The sequence below is a fragment of the Macaca nemestrina genome, chromosome 8 (genome assembly GCF_043159975.1).
Source record: "Macaca nemestrina isolate mMacNem1 chromosome 8, mMacNem.hap1, whole genome shotgun sequence".
In the NCBI taxonomy this organism is placed as follows: domain Eukaryota; kingdom Metazoa; phylum Chordata; class Mammalia; order Primates; family Cercopithecidae; genus Macaca; species Macaca nemestrina.
Genome location: NC_092132.1, coordinates 73803379 through 73824682, shown reverse-complemented (window position 1 = coordinate 73824682; position 21304 = coordinate 73803379). Strand labels below are relative to the sequence as shown.

General features: G+C 40.1%; 1 protein-coding gene across 8 annotated transcripts in view; it reads right to left on the bottom strand.

Annotated features, from left to right (window-relative positions):
• LOC105483597 (EYA transcriptional coactivator and phosphatase 1) overlaps positions 1-19646 on the bottom strand; it is a 336783-nt gene extending 317137 nt beyond the window's left edge. For 3 of the 8 annotated variants that reach the window (XM_011744522.2, XM_071068121.1, XM_011744521.2), the window contains exons 1-3: positions 18897-18951; positions 18443-18489; positions 7206-7310 (exon numbers count right to left, since the gene is read on the bottom strand). In XM_011744522.2, coding sequence (XP_011742824.2) covers positions 7206-7238 — 33 coding nt within the window. In that variant the 5' untranslated portion in view covers positions 7239-7310; positions 18443-18489; positions 18897-18951. Of the gene's footprint in view, positions 1-7205; positions 7311-18442; positions 18490-18896; positions 18953-19051; positions 19182-19399 lie in introns of those variants that run through there. The other 5 variants (XM_011744523.2, XM_071068118.1, XM_071068120.1 and 2 more) reach the window with 5 other exon arrangements.
• Positions 19647-21304: the final 1658 nt, after the last annotated feature.

Here is a 21304-nt window from a genome sequence, read left to right as displayed (position 1 = left end):
GTCACACTCCATCTGTTTGGTGCATATGGACCAAGTGAGCTACACCAGAACACAAGATGTTGGCCAGCTCAGATAAACAAACATTTACTGAGTGCACGTAGAGGGCTTGACATTGTGTTTGGCCCTGGAAATATAAACATGTCACTGTCCTGGCTCTGGAGTAATTTTCCTGTCAAGGTTTTATTTTTTACTGAAAATACCCAACTGCTAATACAACCTGGTGCCCAATGTGAACTTTGATGTCCAGTCTTTTTGAAACTCAGATCACATTCTATCCTGGGCTCCTTTACTGTGCCCAAGCCAGCCTTGCCTGTTCAAATGAAAAAATTTGCCTAATTCCTTCCAGCATGGTCTGATGTTCCAAGTCATAACCTCATCTTAACCCTGTGAATGTCTGTCCGTTACATCAAAGTTAACAGATAGTACCTCATTCCCCCAGTCAAATACATTTTAATTAAATAATGACTAGTGAGGCCATCCCAGCTCAAATTTGAACCCAAGAAGTTGGGGCCCAGAATCTGTGCTCTCATTAATGGTATGTCTTTCATACATTATTTTTAATCACACAATCATGCAAGAAAGGTATTATGCCTAATTTACAAATGAGAAAGAACTGAGGCTTGGAAAGGCGAAAACAACTTGCCCAAGTACAGAGCTAAGACTGAAGCAGATGTGTCTGACTTGAAATGTCCTGCCCTTTCCAAAAAGATGCTTCATTGGCCTTGACGCTAGTGGCTGTATATACTGCTTTCCAGTATACAAAGTGCTCTGGCATACGGTATCTTTATTTCTTCATCCTGGGGACCCAGCAATATAGGTCTGCTATCTCTACTGGTAAAAAACAAAATTGAGGCATAGAAATTGAAATGACTTTCATGAAGTTATTTATTGAAAGAATTCTTAGAATAAACTGTGACTCAGAACCAGGAATTCTGAATCCATGTCAAGGTTCTCTTCACTATGCCTATCTGCTTTCCTAAGTTCAAGTTATTATCTATTTGCCGAGTACCCGTCACATCCAAAAAGACTACCCCAACTCTAGGCCTTATTTCTTCATGCCAAAAACGCAAATCATCATTGCTATCAGATAGATAAACAGAAAGATGAAAAATTAGTATACTAGAGATACAGCATGTAACTGATAGTTGTTTAAAAACCTTAAGTATTGGAAAATAATTATATATTCATTATTAGCTTTATCCATCAAATAGTTAGATTATAGTTGATGGCATATCAAGGGTTAAATCTCCCCATCTGTAAAATGATGAGGTAGGATCAGATATGTGCTTTCAAACTGGTGCTTCAGTGATCTCAACCTGGGAGATTTTTGACGGTCCATCCCAACAGCCAATTATTGGGTGGTCTGCCCAGCCCCTCCTCTGGGAACTGTGGTGTTTCTGCTGCAGTGACCTGCTCTATCAGGCGCAGGATCATGATGCATTCAGGACTGGTCAGAGGTTTTCTTCCTGCATGGTGGATGACCCAGTAATATATAAACCATGGTGGTTAGCCAGTACTGTGCAAGGGGAACAGAGAAAGCCAGTCTATAAACAAAAAGAGGACTGAATAAAACATGCAGGAAAAAAGAAAAAAAAATTACCTGAATTCCCCAGATGCCCTCTTTCTTAAGACTTTCCTTTTGTTTGCTTATGCCAGCTCATGGTAAGTTCCATTACTTGCAACCACATAAACTAGTTATTCAAGGTGCTGAGACAGGAGGGGGATAGGCAGGCAAAAAGATAAGTGTTTAGGCCCCACACTCTTATTCATCTTTGTTATGGGTTGAATTGTATCTCTCCAGAAACAATAAGTGGAAATCCTAATCCCCACTATCTGTGAATGTGACTTTATTTGGAAATAGGGTCTTTACAAGACGTAATCAAATTAAGATGAGGTCATTAAGATGGGCCCTAATCCAATCTCACTGGTGTCTTTATAAGAAGACATGGAGGGGCACAGATGTAAGAGGGGCGAAGGCCATGTGACAATATAGGCAGAGATTGAAGTGCTGCAGCTACAAGTCCTAGAAAGCCAAGGATGGCCGGCACACTCCCAGAAGCTAAGGAAGGATTCCCCTCCAGGTTCCAGAGGGAGCATGGCCCTGCTAACATGTTGAATTTGGACTTCTAGCCTCTAGAACTGTGCAAGAATGAATTTCTGTTGTTTAAAGCCACCCACTTTGTGGTACTTTGTTACAGAAGTTCTAAGAAAAGAATGTAGGCTTCCAATAAAGATGCTCTGCTTTTAAAAAATGAAATTGTAAATCTCTGGATTCCATGGTTTTATAAGTAAGTTATCTAAAAGTTTCACTTATATAAAATCTCACTTGCGGTGAAGCTGAATAAATGAAACCCTGATTTAGCATAAAATTTCCGAGTTAATTTCACTTCTACATGTGTATTATACTCGTATAACTACTTTTAGTAACTTCTGCTAAAGGGTGGATTTCTTTCTATTAAAAAATATATAATTAATTTTTCCAGTTTGGTTAAAAGTCACCTTTTATTTCTAGAATCTCCAAGTACAGGAATAAGGTACATACATGGTTTATTTAATAGTTTTCTTGCAAAACCCAGCATCTCAGCAAAAGCTGCTCTTAGCACTTCAAATTTATCATAACTTAAAGGAGGCACAAGAGGTACAGTTATGAGAGTACAATGGAGCCCTAAAATAAAATTATTCCAAGAAGATCTAGAATACCATCATCTAAAATTTTTGAAAGAAAAGTAAATTAAGTATCTACCATTTATAACAAAATGCTCCTTTTAGAGTCTTAGGAGACCTAATTCCACCCCCCAATGCATGCGCTGACAACATCATGATCAAATATAAGCAGAGTTGGTGTTTATAATACCTGATGCAGGTGTGATGGTCATATTTTTTAAATTGTATTGTAGACTTGCAGGTGGCCAGATAATTTTTTATTCGTGGTCACATTTTTCTAGAGATGTTTCCAATAAAAAGTGCATTAGAGTTATGTTGTACTTTTCAGCTTTCAAATAACATTTGAATACATGATCCCACTTGACCTACAAAATTGTGATTTTAAATCAGAGAAGGCAAATATTATCATCTCTGTTTTATAGCAGAAGAGACTGATGCTTATAAATCTGCCCCAGGTCATACAGCTAGTAAAAGGTAAAATCAGATCTTATGACTTCAAATCTAAAATGTAGTTTCCAAAACACTAGGCTCTCTATTTGATTCAGACACAAGTTTTGGATTATCAAGTGGTAGGTTTTTAACTGCAGGCCTCACAACTTCATAAGGAAAATAGAATGACTTATTTTCAAAATTCACTTTAAAAAAAGTTAGTAGGTTCTGGTGGTTGTTGTTGTTGTTGTTGTTGTTTTTATCTTGACATGATTTCTTTCTAGAAATCCTTGTAAACTAAAGAAGCTGAAAGAAGTGGTTATAGCTCTGCTGTTTGATGCTTGTGTTTCCAGTGTTTACCTTGGATGGAGACAATACCACTAAGGTATCAGTGGTTTCACTGCCGTGGCTGCTGAGAGAGTGGAACTGTGCTCATCCAGATGGGAACCCCTCAGAGGCGAATAGAGGAGTGGCAAGATCATGACAGAAACGATGTGAAAGCCCACAAACCTCCTCCTCTCCATGATGTCCTCATGAAGTGAAGAGATGAGTGGATAGAAGTTACAAAATCACACGTGTTACTGCTTCTTCTTAAATACAGGAGACACATAAGCAGAACCTTCCAGAATTAGAAAGGTGGATTTTCTGATTTAACACTTCTACTCAGGGTCATAGGATCAAAATAAGAAGTAGCTTCACCTCTGCCCATGGTCTTTCATCATAGGATAGACATATTGCCAAAGCTCTGCTAGGGTCAACAGGCTATATGATAGGAATATTGCACTTTTCAATGTTCATACGATTAGCTATTTCCCCTTCCTCAAGTATCATCAGTCCCCTCAGAATTTTTAGCTTCAAATCTCACAGTGACAGTGGTAGCACCACAATGAAGAATGAACACACCCTTGGAATGAACACACCCTTGTTTAAGGGCTTTCCTGCACTGCCACCCTCCCATCCACTGAAAGCACAGGGAAGCTCCTCTTAGCCTTTCCCACAGAGAAAGACTCCGTAGGCTCACCAGACATCATGGAGCCAAAAGTACACTGATAGCTATTGTCAGCCTCCTCCTCAGCCCAGAGCTCTGAGCTGAAAGAAAGACATGAAAAGGCATTGCCACCTTCTCTTTCGATCTTGTCATATATGTATCTATGGAGTAGAGAAAGAACCATTGAGACTTGAGAAAGAATTGTTGTTTACAACGGCAATAAAGATTCATAATATGATACTAATAATAGCACATGTTGAGAGTTACAAATATGCTTTGTAAGCTGGCATTGTGTGAAAAAACTTTCAAGAAGTATTATTTTGTCTTTAATATCATCTTTCTGACAAGATCAAAGGTCTGATTCCTTTGATCAGAAATATGCTTATGGAGGCAAGTATTTCAGCCTCACTGGAAAAGGTACAATCTAGAATGTACCATTAGTAGGTGTAATTCTGTGAGCAAAGAGCTACAGAGTGTAAGAAAGAAGTATAAAATAATAAAACTGGAAAGGACCTTAAGTTATATGGATTTTACTTTTCTCATTTTACAGATGCACACATCAAGGTTCCCAGAGAAATACTTGGAATATATTTAATATATTTTTAGAATATATCATGGACACAATGGATACAACTCATCTATAAAAAGGAATAACCTACGGACACATGCAACATCACTGATTACCCTCACAGACATGGTCCTAAGTGAAGGAAGCCAGAAACACACTGACGATTCCACTTGCATGAACTTTTAGAACAGGCAAAACTGAGGAAAAGTGGAAACAATTAAAACAGCGGTTGCCTATAGGGTCAGAGGATGAGTATTGGGGAGGTGCTGAGGGTGAAGGGTCCAAGAGGGCTTTCTGGGAAGATGGAGATGTTCCAATTTATGACACAAGGTGTAGGTTACACAGCTACATCCATTTGTCAAAATGGGGCAGTTAAGATTTGTGCCTTTTAATCCATATACATTTTATCTTAGAAAACTATAAAGGAAAACAGCAATCTTTCGGTGGTGGTGTGATGAGCATGTGGGGGGAAGATGGAATGAGAATGGCAGAATGCTGTTAACTGTCGAAGTGGGCACAGGGGTTTTTTACTCTAAATATGGCTGAAATGTTTTGTGACATAAACTTGTGAAAGATGAACGTGATGAGCAAGGGAATGTTCAGTCATGTTTGGAAGTGTGAGCACTTTGGATACTGGTCCAGGACTCCTTTCGATTCCTTAAGGGGACAGGGCCTTGGCTGTGTCGCCCAGGCTGGAGTACAGTAGCACAACCACCTTTAAATTTTTTATATTCTTGAGTTACCTTAATGTTTTTAGCTAAGTTCTACATCCTCTTCCCATCTTGAGCCTCTCTCCCCACCTTCCTAAAGGAAAGGAGAAACCTGAGAGCCAAAGGAAGCCCGAGGAGCCCATCCAAGGCATCACAGGAAGGCCTCTGAAGAGATTGTGACCCCTCCTGGCTGAGCAGGCAGCTGCCAAATTGCCAGGACAGTCTCCAATCAGTGCCACACAGTGTTTGCCCGTGAGAAATACCCCTTCCTTGTTCTGCACTTCTGAGATAGCCAAATACCTTTCAAGGTTGAAAATGCTTCGTTCTCACATAACAAAAACAGGAGAAAATGAGACGCAATTATATTGCCCTCTCATGTATCTTTTATTATGATGGCCAAATAAATTCTTTTAATCTTTACATTTCTTACCTATTTGTTATTTTAGTCTCAAATCTTACTTAATGTCTTCTGTCTTAAATTAGAATTTGCATAATGCAAGGTATCAAAAGAAACATTATTGGCAGCATTTCTTTGCAGTTATTATTAAATTAGTTGGTGATTCTCCAATGTATCAACTTGCCTCCATCTAGGGAGCAGAGTTCATAAAAGGTGGCAGTTAAGAAGTTACTAATGAGTTTATTTTTCATTATTTTTATATGAACTACAAAAGTATTTTAACCTAATAAATTCAAATATCACAGACCCATCATAGGAGTTTAAACAAACAAACAAATGAATTAAATGGGTTGAGTTCATTTTCTGTTTCGGGTAAAAGCTACATGATACAAAGTGATCTCAAAGTGCTTTATGTGAATTATCTCACAAGTTGACTTAGAAGATCCATAAAATACACTAGGTAATTATATACAGTGTGACTGCAAAGATACCTTGATAGCACTTGACCATTTGTTATTAAAATTCCCATCCATTAGCAGTCCCGGCTTATTGCATAACACCAATAGGTCTTGTAAAACACACATTTACAGGAACCACAACAGTGTTACTAAAGATCATGCTTCGGGCTTGGAAGAATTCTACTGTGAACAAAGCTGAGCTATGAAATCACAGGTCAGAAAGCATCTTATCTGGTCAGGGGACTTACAATGCAAAGTCACGGATGCCGCCCCAAATGTTGTTATGGAAATTTTCCAAGAAAACAACTTTAACTTACTGAAGTATGCTTTTATAAAATTAAAATTCATTGAATTCTTCAAGTTCTAAATAACTCAAAGGTTATTTGTAAGATGACCCCTAATTGGGAATATTCATTTATGAACCAAAGGTAGCTTTCTTTCTTCCTGATACAAATCTGTAGAAAATCTGTGAACCCTTTCTCTGCTGCTCACAACAACAAACAAAATATAACCTAAAGCTCTCTTATTTTAAAGCCCATTCAATAGTTCATCAAACTGTGAAACTTCTTCACTAAACACCTGTTTTGAAAAAACACACACACACAGGTATATTCATAAAACAAATACATATAAAACAATAAAAAAAATTGACATTAAGTTTTATGAGGCACATATATGCTTTCTCTGAGGCAAAGAAACCATAAGCCTAAAAATTATCTTATGCATATTGGTATAATTACATAATACTAAAGGTTAGGTTTTTCCATTATGGCTCTACTTTTGATAACTGATACCTCTGAGAAAAGATATAAATTAGGTTAGGCTGATGAAACAGTGTACTACTTAATTCATAACCTTCAAAATCATTAAAAATTGGTACATTGGTACAGAGCTTTTGACAATTTTCCAGATACTCAGGTTACAATAAAAATGCCATGATGATTTTAAAAGTAGTAACTCTTTCCTTAGGACTGACATTCTGTTTACTTACAGACTGTCCATTTATCCCGCGGGGGTCTTCCATTGAAGACTTCTTCTGAATTATGTATGGGCTATTAGCTACACACTTCTTCACAGGGTTCCAACACCCCTGCACCTGTGAACAACAGAGCATCACGCAGCTGTATTAATTGTGTGGCATGAAATTCAGAGCTGGCCTTCACATCTGCAGCTTTCCATTTACCAGCATGTATACACAAGTCAAGAACACTTACCTTCACTGAATGAGTCTTTAAAATAAATATTATGGGCTCACTGTTTATCACAATTTACATGAGCCAAATGTGGCCAAATTATAGCTCAGTTGTGTCTGCTGTCAGCAGCTGCAGCCCAAGGAAAGAAAGGGTGGTAGGGAGGCAGGAGGAGCAGCTAAATATCCTTCCGCACACATTTTTGAGCCAGCAGTACAAGAGCTTTTTTTTTTTCTTCTCTTCTTTTTTTTTTTAATTTTTGAATTTAGTTTCTCCACGCTATCTATCAACGTCAGCTGCACCACAATGCAAAGAGGAAATACTAACAAAGAAATATGATTGTAGTCTGAACAAGGATGAAAGAGAAAAAGCTAGAGTTGAGTGTTTTACCCTTAGGGCAAGGATATTATACTGTTTCTTAGCAAGTTTACATTTGGTCACAGTTTCATGGATGATTAAGTCTGTACCTTCAGACTCAACACCTTCAGGAAGAATGGGTTTGGGGGATGCTTCAAAACATGTACAGTAAATGTGGCATTTTCAAATATATTCTACATGTAGCTATCTTAAAAAATATATATAGCAATTTAAATGCCACTCTAATTTCCTAACTTTCAGAATTAATTTTTGTGCTCATGCTCAAATGAGGTACTCAAAAGATACTCTCAGGCTTTCTTGTTTGAGCTTGGCAACTGAGCAATTATTCTACCTCTCACATAAACACTAATGCAGCACATGGAATTTTAAGCAAAAAGTAAAATGCAATCTTAGTATTACCAAGATAAAATTACACAACAGAGAACATGTAGTAGTGTAACTTCAGTTTCACTTTTTATAAAAGTACTTGAATTTCTGCATGCTCGCATATTAGGAGAGCTACTATAGTGGAAGTCAAGAGATTTCAATTCAGGTCCTGACTCTGCCACTAAACAGCTGAATGATCCCATGTGAATAACATAGACTATCTGAACCTCAGTATTCTCATCTGGAAAATGAGAAATTTTAACTGAGTATCTTGCAGCTTTATATTTTACACAACTATTTCATATTTTATAATGTAATAAGTCTATGTATTTATAATTTTCAGGTAAAATATTCCAAGCATGGTTTATGTAAGAAGTAATTTTGAAGTCCTAGGAGAATTGTCCCTTGTTTGTTTTGCTCAACATTATCAATGCTGCAAATGTATGCCCAATCCACTGTCAACATAAAGTTGGTGCTTTTTGGCCAACATAAAACATAAATAACTAGATTCTTAAAATTTAGAGAAGTCATGTTAAAGCACTATGGTTTTGTAATTTTAACAAGAAACAATTCCATAATGTCAAGTTATGGCTAAATAAAAATCATATGAATGTATTGATGCTATGTCACACCAAGAAAATATAACACTTTATTCTGAATTGTACTCAACTGCAGAACAGAATCTTAAAATTCAACAGCATTGCTTTTAGAGGATTCCTTGCATAATTAGGGAAGAGCTATTACAGAATATCCTAGACTGTTTTCATTGCTTAAGTTACTCTCAGGAGGCACATTAACTGTTCCAGGCACCAAGGTGGGATTTTAAAATAATGATAATAATCCTACCTTACATTGGTAAAATGCCTTACAGTTTACCAAGTGCTTTCACACAAATTGCCCACAGTGTACCTATATGAGGTAAGACAAAGCCCAGTCTCATTCCTCACAGAAGGGAGCAGGTCTAAGACAAAGCCCCCTCTGATTTCCCATAAATTCCCATCCTCTCCATACCTGTCCTATGAACAAGTTTCAATCAAAATCTGTACATTTGATATTCCAGGATTATTTCCCATGTGTTTCTTTCCCATATTTCCATATTGAACTTACTGAACAGTTTAAGGTATTAAGAATGGTCAAGTTACATGAGCATGAAAGGTATTTCATTTGTAATTTTATTTCTGCTGAAGATGAAACTATTCTGTACTAAATTTCATGTTTGTTATTGTTTCCTGGGCTAAAAAGAAAAGACAGATTACTGAGAAGTCAAAACAGTCAGCATTCATCGACTTCAGGTAGATGCCTCCAGTAAAAAAGACTACCACTCAAAAATCAAAAAGTCACAGCGAGCCATGGACTTTATTTACAAATCCTCCAGTGCTTGCTAAATCAGTATAGTTGTTTCCAGATTTCTACATGTCAATCCAAACCATGAAATATATGACATGACTGGGTCTACTGATATTTAGAAGCCTGGCTCTGGTAAACCTTTAATTCCCTTGCTGGACTTGATCTTTCATGGTTTATAAATAAGCCTGTCTCCATAATAGCATTCATCTAGTGGAACTGCAATTATTTCTCTACCTGTCTCCCCCACTAGACTGTAGCTCCAAGAGAGAGAGAACCATGCCTTACTCTCTGGTTCTAGTCACATATGGCACTCATTAAATATTTTGAATGAATGAATAAAATGAATGAATGAATGTTATTGATACATGACAACTTTTGAATACTTGTAAACTCTGAGCTAGAAATAAATAGGCAGTTAAATGGTGGTGCTATCATTCAATCAACTAGAAAGCAACCACCAAATTTCTGGTCCTGAACTTTATTTCAAGTATTCAAGTATCCTAAGAAACAGGCTCAAGCAAACCTGGTGACTTGATGTTTATCTATCCAGCTACCTGCCTGCCTACCTACACACATAGAGAGTAACTAGTCATAAAACTGTATAGACCTACACATAAACATATATGGAGGTGAACTTAGAGGTGAACTTCTTAGAGGCTTTGTGTAAACCTAGGAGTGGTTTCCAGGAAAAGAGTAGAAGACTATCCAGGTAGGCTAATCTAGGTATAGATTAGGTAGGGGGACACACTGATGGAGGATTAGTGGGATGACATTTGTTTGGGGAGAGGTGTGGGGTACCAGAGGCAGGTGCCTTGGTGTCAGAGGCACCCCTACAGACAGATGCCATAACTGTGGTGGTCATTACCAATTCATAGACCATCCCCAACACCTTGTAAAAGCAGGGAACTGGGTTAATCACTCACTTGTGCATCTACCCAAAATGGCCAAATCCTTTACTTACCCACTTTTGAGTCAACTATGGTGGTACCCTCCAGAGGAGGAGTGCCCCTTGGAGTTGTACACAGTGGAATCCTACCCTTCTATTGACCCCTGAAGTGAAATTTTCCTTCAGAAAGAGACAAGGACTAAGAGGCATCTAGGGCCCTGTCTACCAAGTCTAACCTTCTGGGTTAGCTATTCACCCTAAGCACAGAGGAAAAGCCTCTTCCTGAAATGTACTGCATCAACTCCTTAAGTAGAAAAAAAGGGTCAACTGAAAAAAAATTGAGGAACAGCTGCACGGTGTTAGGCTGGAGATGCATTTAGTGATAGCCTGACTCTCCATATTTTGTAGCTGTATGAGGCCATCTAAGTAGAGCAGAGAGTGGCATGCAGCCCCTTCCATGGCCACCACAACCCATAGGAACCAGGGTAGGGGCACCCTCAGCTCCAGGTGGTAGAGCGCCTGACTGGCATTCACAATACCAAGCCAGATGCTTGCATGGGCATCTGTTGCTGAGCAGAATGGGCCGGTGGCATGAGGAACAGCAGAAGACCTCCCAGACAACAAGGAAACAGGAGTGATGGCCACATTTGAATTAATCTTTCCAACACCTTGGGGAACTATGCCTTCTTCAATCCTACCCTCAAAGAAACCCAGCTAGGGAAAGTGGAGGAGAAATCAGTCATGGTCTTTGCTGACCATGAATGAAGGGGATGTTTTAGAAAGCAAGATTTTGGACTGTTAATGAAAAGCTAATTTTGTTAGGTAGCCTCACCTGATACAGGAATAATGGAAGTTTTAGGAAGTGTCTTATATTTGCCACTCTAGGGAGAGTGGAGTGGAAAGGAGTTGAAATCAGTGTATACATCCTAGCAAATGAACTATGGCAGTAAATGTTAGATTTAGGTACTGATCTAACAGACTCTGCAGAAAAACACTAAATTGAGACTATAATCTGACAAACACTTGCAATCATACAAAATCCCCCTTGGGGGCCCAGAAGCCTTAGGAAGTTGGGCCACTGGTGATGACATTGTAATTATAAGATAAGAGTTCTGATAAGAGTTCAGAGGTACATATTTGGAAGTGATATTTTATGCCCTATTGCAACCCATAGGCCTATTAATTTTCAAAATACAGAATAGCTTTAAACACAGAAACTTTAAAGTACATAAAATTTTTTTTAAAAATCTATTCTGTGCATTCCTGCTATAATTTAAACTCTCCCTGGGCTGCCAGTCTTTCTTCCCAATTCTACAAACAGCCCCTACTCCTTAGAAAAGAAAAAAAAATATGCAAGAGAACTCTGAGCCTAAAGTTTTCCCAGGTTCAGTGAAATCCATATTCACCCTATACAGACACATCATTCTTATTCTCTCCATCAGCTAAAGCTAGGCAGTTGACAAAATAAGCAATAGCACCCCATTGTACGGGTAAACCTTATCTTATTTTTATTTTAGTTCTAGCTCATAACAAACATCCTGGCTATTTTCAGAACAAAAGATTAGGAGAAGAAAAGTTGGAGAAAGTGTAGATTATCCTGACATGAAGCAGACAGAGAAAGGGTCAAGCCAGGCAGGCCATTGGGACAGACTTCCCAGGTTGAAGAAAAATAGGGTGAGGGTGGGAGTGGGGGGTAATATGCTTGGGAAGAAAACAATATTTATTTTTTGTTTTATACTTGACATGTATTTTAATTTTTCCTGCTGATTTTGAAAAATGGGTTAGATTTTAGATGCCATATTTTTCATCTCTAATGAACCAGAGACCCATCAGATACTGGTAATAACTTGTGGCTCCTTGGATGAAAGAATATTTTCATTACAACACACCATCTCTTTACTCTTTGCCTTCTCACCAAGTGTTGAGTTTTCTAACATTCCTGAGAAGCAGAAGGAAACTAGTGGCTGAACACTGCTTTATAGAAAAGAAAAGGGCTATTCTGAAATAAGTCCCCAGAAGACTACAACTACAGATTGAATAAACATATCAAATCAAGGGGTTTCTAAGAAAATTTACAAACAGAAGCCTGCAGTGAAATGAACCGTTGGATAAATGACCTCCAGGGCCCTACTCAACTCACTACTTCATGGCTCCAGAAGCCACAAGGTGCCATGTCTGTCACCTCTTCTGTGCTTTCTTCGCCTTCCTAAGGAATTTGGTTATATCAAAGAAACAGAGATTGGGCATACTCAGATGAGTCAGACTCAGAAACCATATGCTCATCAGTCTTTCAAACAGTAAAAAGGGGTACATCTCAACCACCGAAGCTGTTAATGAAAAACAAGTTGGTCTCTACCTTGGTGAAAGTCTTAATTGTAGATGTGGTTTCTACCAAAGTAAATGTGTACACCAATATCTTTTTTATAGGTTTTCCACTCGTTTACTGGTACTGCTGATTTAAAGTTTTAAGGGTGAAGCCTGTTTATAAAGAATAGACAGGCTTCAAAGTAAATATGATCAGATTTCTGCTTCTACCATATGTGACTTCCTTCTAACTTCAGATGAAAAATGCAAGGTAAGTAGAAAGTCAAATGAACTGATCCTTATTAGAATGATGACATGCTTATTTGGTAAGCAAAACTGAGTTCAAACTATATTTTCAAGAACATTAAACCTACAAATTATTTTAATATAGTACTTACTATGTGAACAACATTAAGAAAACTCTAAATAAGTAACGATTGATTATTATTGATGGCACACCCATAAGGGATTTGAGGAACAGTGGTATGTACACAGCTCGAGAACCACAGTCCTATAAGGCCTGTATGTAATGAGGAAATTCAAGCAACCAAAAGAAAATCATCTAAAACATAATCTAATTGCACATAAGAAGCTTTGCAATTTTACTAGGGTGGTATATTGATTCTGCTGCATCCACTGAATTTAGGGCGTTGCTAGTCTTCTTCAAATGTTGTTTTGATACAATATATCACAGAAACAGTTTCTGAGTCTACTAAGTCCGTAGGATCAGTCTTAAAATAATAAGCTGCAGAACAACTGGCAGCAAGCAAAACTGGCTCCACTCAGTTGTTATTTTTGCTGCTGTCCAAATTAATCACTGCACCTAAATGATGAATTTTCTTACTTTGTTCAAAAGGAGAAGAGATACAAAATATCTACCCCTTTACTTTTTTAAACTTTATTTTAAGTTTAGGGCTATATGTGCAGATTTGTTATATAGGTAAATTTGTGTCATGGGGGTTTGTTGTACTTATTTCATCACCCAGGTATTAAGCCTAGTACCCATCAGTCATTTTTCCTGATCCTTTCCCTCCTACCACCCTCCACCCTCCAATAGACCCCAGTGTGTGTTGTTCCCCTTTATGTGTCCATGTGTTCTTATCATTCAGCACCCACTTACAAGTGAGAACACGCACTATTTGGTTTTCTGTTCCTGCATTAGTTTGCTAAGTATAATGGCCTCCAGCTTCATCCATGTTCTTGCAAAGGATGTGACCCTATTCTTTTCTTGGCTGCATAGTATTCCATGGTGTATATGTACCACATTTGCTTTATCCAGTCTACCATTGATGGGCATTTAAGTTGTTTTCATGTCTTTGCTATTGTAAATAGTGCTGCACTGAACATATACGTGCATGTGTCTTTAAAATAGAATGATTTACATTCTTTTGGGTATATTCCCAGTAATGAGATTCCTGGGTCAAATGGTATTTCTGTTTTTCAGTCTCTGAGGAATTGCCACACTGTCTTCCACAATGGTTGGACTCATTTACATTCCCACCAACAGAGTATAAGCATTCCTTTTTCTCTGCAACCTCACCAGCATTTGTTATTTTTTGACTTTTTAATAATAACCATCTGACTGGTATGAGATGGTGTCTCATTGTGGTTTTGATTTGCATTTCTCTAATGATCAGTGATGTTGAGCTTTTCTTCATATGATTTTTGGCCACATGTATGTCTTTGGAAAGTGTCTGTTCATGTCTTTTGCCCACTTTTTAATGGGGTTGTTTGTTTTTTTCTTGTAAATTTGTTTAAGTTCCTTATAGATGCTGGATATTAGAACTTTGTCAGATTCATAGTTTGCAGAAATTTTTTCCCATTCTGTAGATTGTCTCTTCACTCTGTTGATAGTTTCCTTTGTTGTGCAGAAGCTCTTTATATCCCACTTGTCAATTCTTGCTTTTGTTGCAATTGCTTTTGGTGTCTTCCTCATGAAATCTTTGCCCGTTCATATGTCCAGAATGGTGTTGCCTAGGATGTCTTCCAGGGTTTTTATAGTTTTGGGGTTTATATTTATCCTTTACTTTTATCTAGAAAGATCTACCGCCAAACACCTCCTGATATGTTAAAAATATACCACAACAACTTGTCCATGATGGAAAGCAAACAGTGGTTACCTGGAGCAGAGGTTGGGGGGTGATGAACTGCAGAGTGGCCTGAGGGAACTTTTTGGGGTATTGAAAGTATACTGTATCTCAATGGTAGTGTTTACATGGGTGTATATATTTGTCAAAACTCATTGAGCTATAAGTTTAACAAAGTTGAGTTTTAAAAATATGCCACAACTTACATTCCTACAAGTTATCAACCTTTTTTTTTCCCCAGTACCATCAAGGAAGTGAGAAACTGAAGTTTAGTTTCTGATAGATGGTGACTGCCTTCTTCACTTGGCATAATATGTATCCCTTTCCCCTCCAAATTAAACATGATGTTAGTGCTGATCTTTGCTTAGCTGTTTATCCACCAATATCCCTCTCAAATGCAGGTGAGATTTATTCCTACTTGATTAAATTATATAGTTCAACATCCAACAATATTCATTTTTAGGTGCAGAAATGAAGAAGGGGCTGAAAAACATACCCTTGCTTTAAGAGATGAGGATTAGGAAACATATAATGTTCTTTAATATTAAGATCCAATTGATATTTCAGTAATTGATTTGATCCCACAGGATTAATTTTCTTTTAGTATTTAAATCAGGAATGAGAAAATAAATGCCCTCTTGCTCTACTCCAACACCCATCTCCAACCTGTGGCAACCACAACTCAAGTTTAGCAAAGCAGTTTCCTTGTTTCCTGGATGCTGACTCTTACTTTTCATTGCTTCTTGACCAAAATAAGGATTGCCTGATGGAATCAGACTGCAGGACTGCAGTCTCAGGGGCCAAAAAAACAAAAATCAAAAGACAGTAATGGAGAAAGCATTAAGCTGTCAGAAAAGAGGCACTGATTCAGGGTTTCTTTGAATTTCACTCTTCCCTTGAAACCAAAGGGCAACTCACATTAGAGCAAAGCTAGAAAGGTTCAAGAAATCGGTCTCCCCTCAATACTATGAGAAAAGAGTTAATGGGTGGCATAACATGATGGAAATATACATGGCAAAGGATGGTGTGATGGGGTCACAGAAGGAAGTCACAGAATCCAAATTTCTATCTAGGGCAGGAATCCTCTGAAACATCCTTGGCAGATAGCCAATCCGCTTCTGCATGAATACTTCTGGGAAAAAGAAACTCACCTCCTGAAAGCTTCTGAAAGACTAACCTTTCAGCTCTGGACAAGTTTGTTAAGCCACCTGGTCCAGCGCTGGAAAGTTTAGTCTTTAGGAGGCTTTTCCTTATACTAATCTGAAATAGAATCATCAAAGCTCTCTTCTCTAAGGTCAATTTTTCTTCTGCATCAACACAATATTTCAACATCCTCCTATACAAAATGATCCTTGAAATATTTGAAGATTACAATCTTTCCTAAAGGCTCTGCTCTCTAGGATTGAAACCTGATTGTACGTCTTTGTAAAATGAGTTACTTAACTTTCTGATTCCCATCCACAGGACCTGCCTGTTGGTCAATGACCTCTGGATCTGAACACCATTGGCACTTACTGAGCTTAGGGATACTCAAATTCTTCTGCAAATGGCCTGTTTTCAAGTCGTAATTCCTCTGTTCTATATTTGGGAAACTGATTCATTTCTGTGAAATTCTCATTTTGCTAGTTTCTGCCTATCAGTCAAGCTCACTCAGATTCTCTTGGACTCATGATTCCGTAAGCCAATGACAGGGATATCCATTCCAGTCTTGTGTAATACGCCAACCTAAAAACCATCATTTTAGCTTTCTTCTTTCAAGTCACAGATAGAAATGATGAATGGGAGAAAGCTAAAAGCAGAGCCAGTCTGGATGAGTCAAAGGGTAGACTGAAAACTTGGTGCAGGAGGGTAGGGATTTGAGTCTGTAACTCTGGCACTTATCAACTCTATAATCTTGGAAATATTAACCAGTCCGAACCTGTTTTTTCATCAGTACAATGGCATTAATGCCATCTAATAGGATGGAAAACAATGACGATGCACCCTACACATAGCACATGCTCAGTAAATAAGTGTGAGTGGATGATAAGCACTTCATAAAGGATAAAAGGTCATAAAACCATAATGCAATATACTTAGTTGTCTACTTTTTATATCCAGAAAAAAATAGCTAGATCATGTAAGTCAATTTTCTAAGAAAAATTAGACACTTCTAGGCGTTGCATTTCAGGTTACTAAGATAACAATTAGCAAATCAATACCGTTATTGTAACACCTCTCTCTCTAATTATCTTTTGTAACATCTCAACTTTTTTTATAGGCTAAATCATTCCCCTATTAGATTTTTAGATGTTTTCATAGTTCTTATTTTGTTCCTTTTTTTTTTTTTTTTTTTTTTTGAGAGGGAGTCTCGCTCTGTCACCCAGGCCGGAGTGCAGTGGCACGATCTCGGCTCACCGCAAGCTCCGCCTCTCGGGTTCAGGCCATTCTCCTGCCTCAGCCTCCCCAGTAGCTGGGACTACAGGCGCCCACCACCATGCCCTGCTAATTTTTTGTATTTTTAGTAGAGACGAGGTTTCATCATGTTAGCCAGGATGGTCTAGATCTTCTGACCTCGTAATCCGCCCACCTCGGCCTCCCAAAGTGTTGGGATTACAGGCGTGAGCCACTGCACCCGGTCTTTGTTCCCTATCTCAATTGGCACTTCTCTCTGCCTTCACAGATTCCAAATGGTGACACAAGTTACACTTTGCTCTCTCTTGGGCAGGGAACAGGTCTAATTTAGTTTCATTTTGTCTGACATCCATCCCTGCTCAAATCTAACCCCAGCTACCCTCCCAGCACATCAGTGTCTACCCTAGGCCTCTCCTGCTCACCTGCAGCTACCCCAGACCACTCCCAGATGCCCCTAGTGCCAACAACTCTCCACCTGGCCAATACCCCTTCCACCCAGGGTCCTACATGGTCTCCAAGTCTCATTCAGGCCGCTCCTCCAGGAAGTCTTGCACACCTCTTTTTTCCCCATCTGAGCACCAGTCACATTGGATCACAATTGTCCACTAGACTGCTTGCTCTTTCAGTGCAGAAACCATTTTTATCCATGTAACAAAATGTCTGGTACAATACACATTTTCCAATAGTGGTTGAATGAACAACTCAAAGGAGAGATCCAGGACATTGAGGGTACTAGTGTTTATGAACAAAATGGAAGAATGCCTTCATTGACCAACATGGACTTCCTGCTCTTATATTATTCCTGTACTTTGCACTCATAGCCAGGATCCTCTGTGCTTAGTAGACACTTTCTACCAATTTTTTTTTTTTCTTTTTTTTTTTTTTTTTGAGACGAAGTCTCGCACTGTTGCCCAGGCTGGACTGCAGTGGCGCAATCTTGGTTCACTGCAACCTCCACCTCCCTGGTTCAGACAATTCCCCTGCCTCAGCCTCCCGAGTAGCTGGGATTACAGGCGCCTGCCACCACGCTCGGCTAATTTTTGTGTATTTTTAGTAGAGACGGGGCTTCATCATGTTGGCCAGACTGGTCTCGAACTCCTGACCTCAGGCAATCTGCCCTTCTCGTCCTCCCAAAGTGCTGGGATTACAAGCCTGAGCCACCGCCCCCAGCTCGATTATTTTGAATATATAATTCACACTTCATGACAGATTTCAGTCACTCTCCCACTGGAATTTTTTTAAAGAAACCTTCAGTTTTACCAGATGATTTACCTACCTAGCATTAGTCGGTCTTGCTACCACAACAACAAAAGTCTGGTGGGCCTTGATTAATATAAAGGAAACGATGAAAAGTGTTTACACAGCAGGCATTATTCCCACCCACCCGTCCCCAACCCTCATGAAAGGTAAAGCAGAGATCTTGTTTATTTTTCTTTGCTTTCCTAATTATTCACAGAAATAATAATTCTCCGAAAGTAGACCCCTCCAATTCATCTCTACGTCTTTTAACTCGCCTCTTTGACTTGGACCAGTCAAACCACTTTTGGCCAAAGGAAAGACCTGGGCCAGAAAGCGCTAAAACTAAATATCTGCCTGCCCGGGCTGCCCTCCAAATGTTTCCCATTACGGGAGCTTCGAGTGCATGCACATGTCTAAGACGGCAATCACAACATCAAATCAGGCAAGGAGGACCCTCCCCTCCGTCCCCCGACGCCCCATTCAGTTACTACCTCCCCAAAGGAAAACAAACCAGCCTTTGACACATCCCTCCACGTGCAGCGCCCGACGCCTTGGGCCATGGGCGGCCGCGCCTCTCCCCTGCCGGCCACTGCGTAAGGCCCCATTTTTGCGCGCGCCCTGCTCCCTACCAGGTGGCTTCGCGTACCTGGCGGCGGCACCCTCGGCCTCTGAGGCTGCCCGGGCGGGCTGGGGCTCGGGCGGCGCTCGCTGGGAGTCGGGGCGCCCTTCAGCCGCTTCCCGGGCGCCGATCGCCGCCCTCCTGCCCCGGGGTGGGGCCGAGGGCGTCAGCAGCCGCGGGCTCTGGGCCGCCGCCTGGGAACCCAGGGTCAGATTTAGTTTCACAACAACGTCTCCTCGACACCGCAACTCAACTGGAGGCCGAAGCCGAAGGGGCGGCCGGGCGGGGCGGGGCGGGAGCGCGGCCGGCGCAGGCCACGGTGGGAAGCGGGCGCGGGGGTCCCCGGCGGGCCCCGGGCAGCGCGGCTGCACTTACTCGTGTCACAACTGCGGCGACGCGGGGCTGAGGAACCGGTTCTTCCAAAAGCAAACCGAAAATGGGTAACAGAGAGGCCGGGGCAGCGCTAAGAGGGGTTCCGCCTCGGTGTTTAGGGCAAAAAACCCGGCTCGGGCTTCCAGAAATTCGAGCCAGCGGTGGCTTTTTCTTTCTTTCCTTTCTAAATGCGCCTGTGCCTCCGGGTCGAGGGGCGCCCTTCGCGCGGCTCCGAGTGCACAGCGACACCAGGGCTGGCGCTGAAGAGGTGAGCCCTCTTCCCAGCACCCCTCGGGTCTTCCCCGTACCCCCCACCCCACAGCCCCTTCCCTGGGCCCGACGCCCCTCTGCTCTGCAGCCGGAGCCTGGGCCTGCCGCCCACTGCCCCACGGGGTGTCTCGGACGCCTGGTCCCTGCAGCGTATTCTACGGGAGAGGCCTCAGAAACAGAAGGAGGGGATGGTGGGTTCGCTCTGTCGCCGCGAGGGTGCTAGGTGTGCATGGGGAGGTTCTGAAGGGGGGGGATGTGTGGAGTGATTTGGTGATTTGGGGCGAAGGGCTCTAGGTTGGATGTAAAGGAATATTCAGTCAGCCTGAAACTTATGAAAACATCTGGGATTCCAAATAACTTTAGAAGTGATCTTAAAGGTATGTATTCTAACTTCTTACAGATAGCGTAACTGAGGCCAAGAATGATAAATGGATTACCCCAAAGTCGGGCAGGGGAGCCTTGACTAAATGCCCAGCCCTAACCCATTATCCTTTCTTCTAAAGTTTTTGCCTTTCTTTGCATCAAGGGACGCTTTGGGATGGTAGGGGGAAGTTTCTGTAACCCCAAAATTCCCTTGTCTCTGTAACCTAAGGGGAGATAGAGAACCTTGATTCAACCTGCAAAGTATTTCAGCATTGGATGAAGCATCCATTACAAGCCAGTAATCTGAGATGTTCCTTCTCCAGGAACTTCCTCTTACTTGATTGGGGAATCCAATCAGGAGCAGTGAAAGATATGCAGATACCTTGATGATTTGCTCTTATAAGGACTCATCACTTCTCAGTGAGCATCTGAATGTTGGCTCTTCTCTCCCTCAGATGAAATCCCTTCCCCATCCCCCACTCAATTGTTCACATCCAATGAGATCATGTAAGCAAAAGGGCCTTAGAAAGTAGAACTCATAGCATGAATGCAGGTATTATTGTACATACTCTTTCAAAATTGTCTAGATTCACTCACTTTACCATTGTTTCTGTCAGTCATTGAGTATCTGTTGACTTGTCCTAGCTGCCATGAAGATTCAGAACAATGAGATCTAATCCTTCACCTTCAAAGGCCACAGATTATAGATTCTGAGATAAGAACAACACACAGGAAATAATCAGATATCTACACAAAGATTGATTTTTTTGGTCCTTAACTGTTGGATACTTTTATGTTTTTAGACCCAGAAACTTTCCAAAATAGACCATGTATATTGGGTGAGGGAGACTTCATGTAGAAATCAATGCATCAATAAACTGTTAACCCAATAAGACTCTAATACTTGCCCAAATAGAAATGTTAACCAAATTACGCAGGTGATGAGGATGGCTTTTCCTTTTTGAAGAGGAAACTACTACCTATGCTTTCTACCTATTCATAAAGAATTACTATAACATAAAAAAGCAAATCCAGAGACTCTTAAAGATTAGGTGATCAAAAATTTTATTTAGGGGGGGAGAAAAAATAACCCAAAGCTACCAGATATAAGTGTTGCTAAGAACTTATCAAAGGCAATGAAAGTTTCTCATGTCAAAGATTGCAAGCATACTATCTATTTGAAAATCATATTTTAAAAGTCAATTTATATAATTCAGAAGTAACATATCACCTAAAATTTTTATGTATTAAATAGAAGAATTATTTTGATACTTT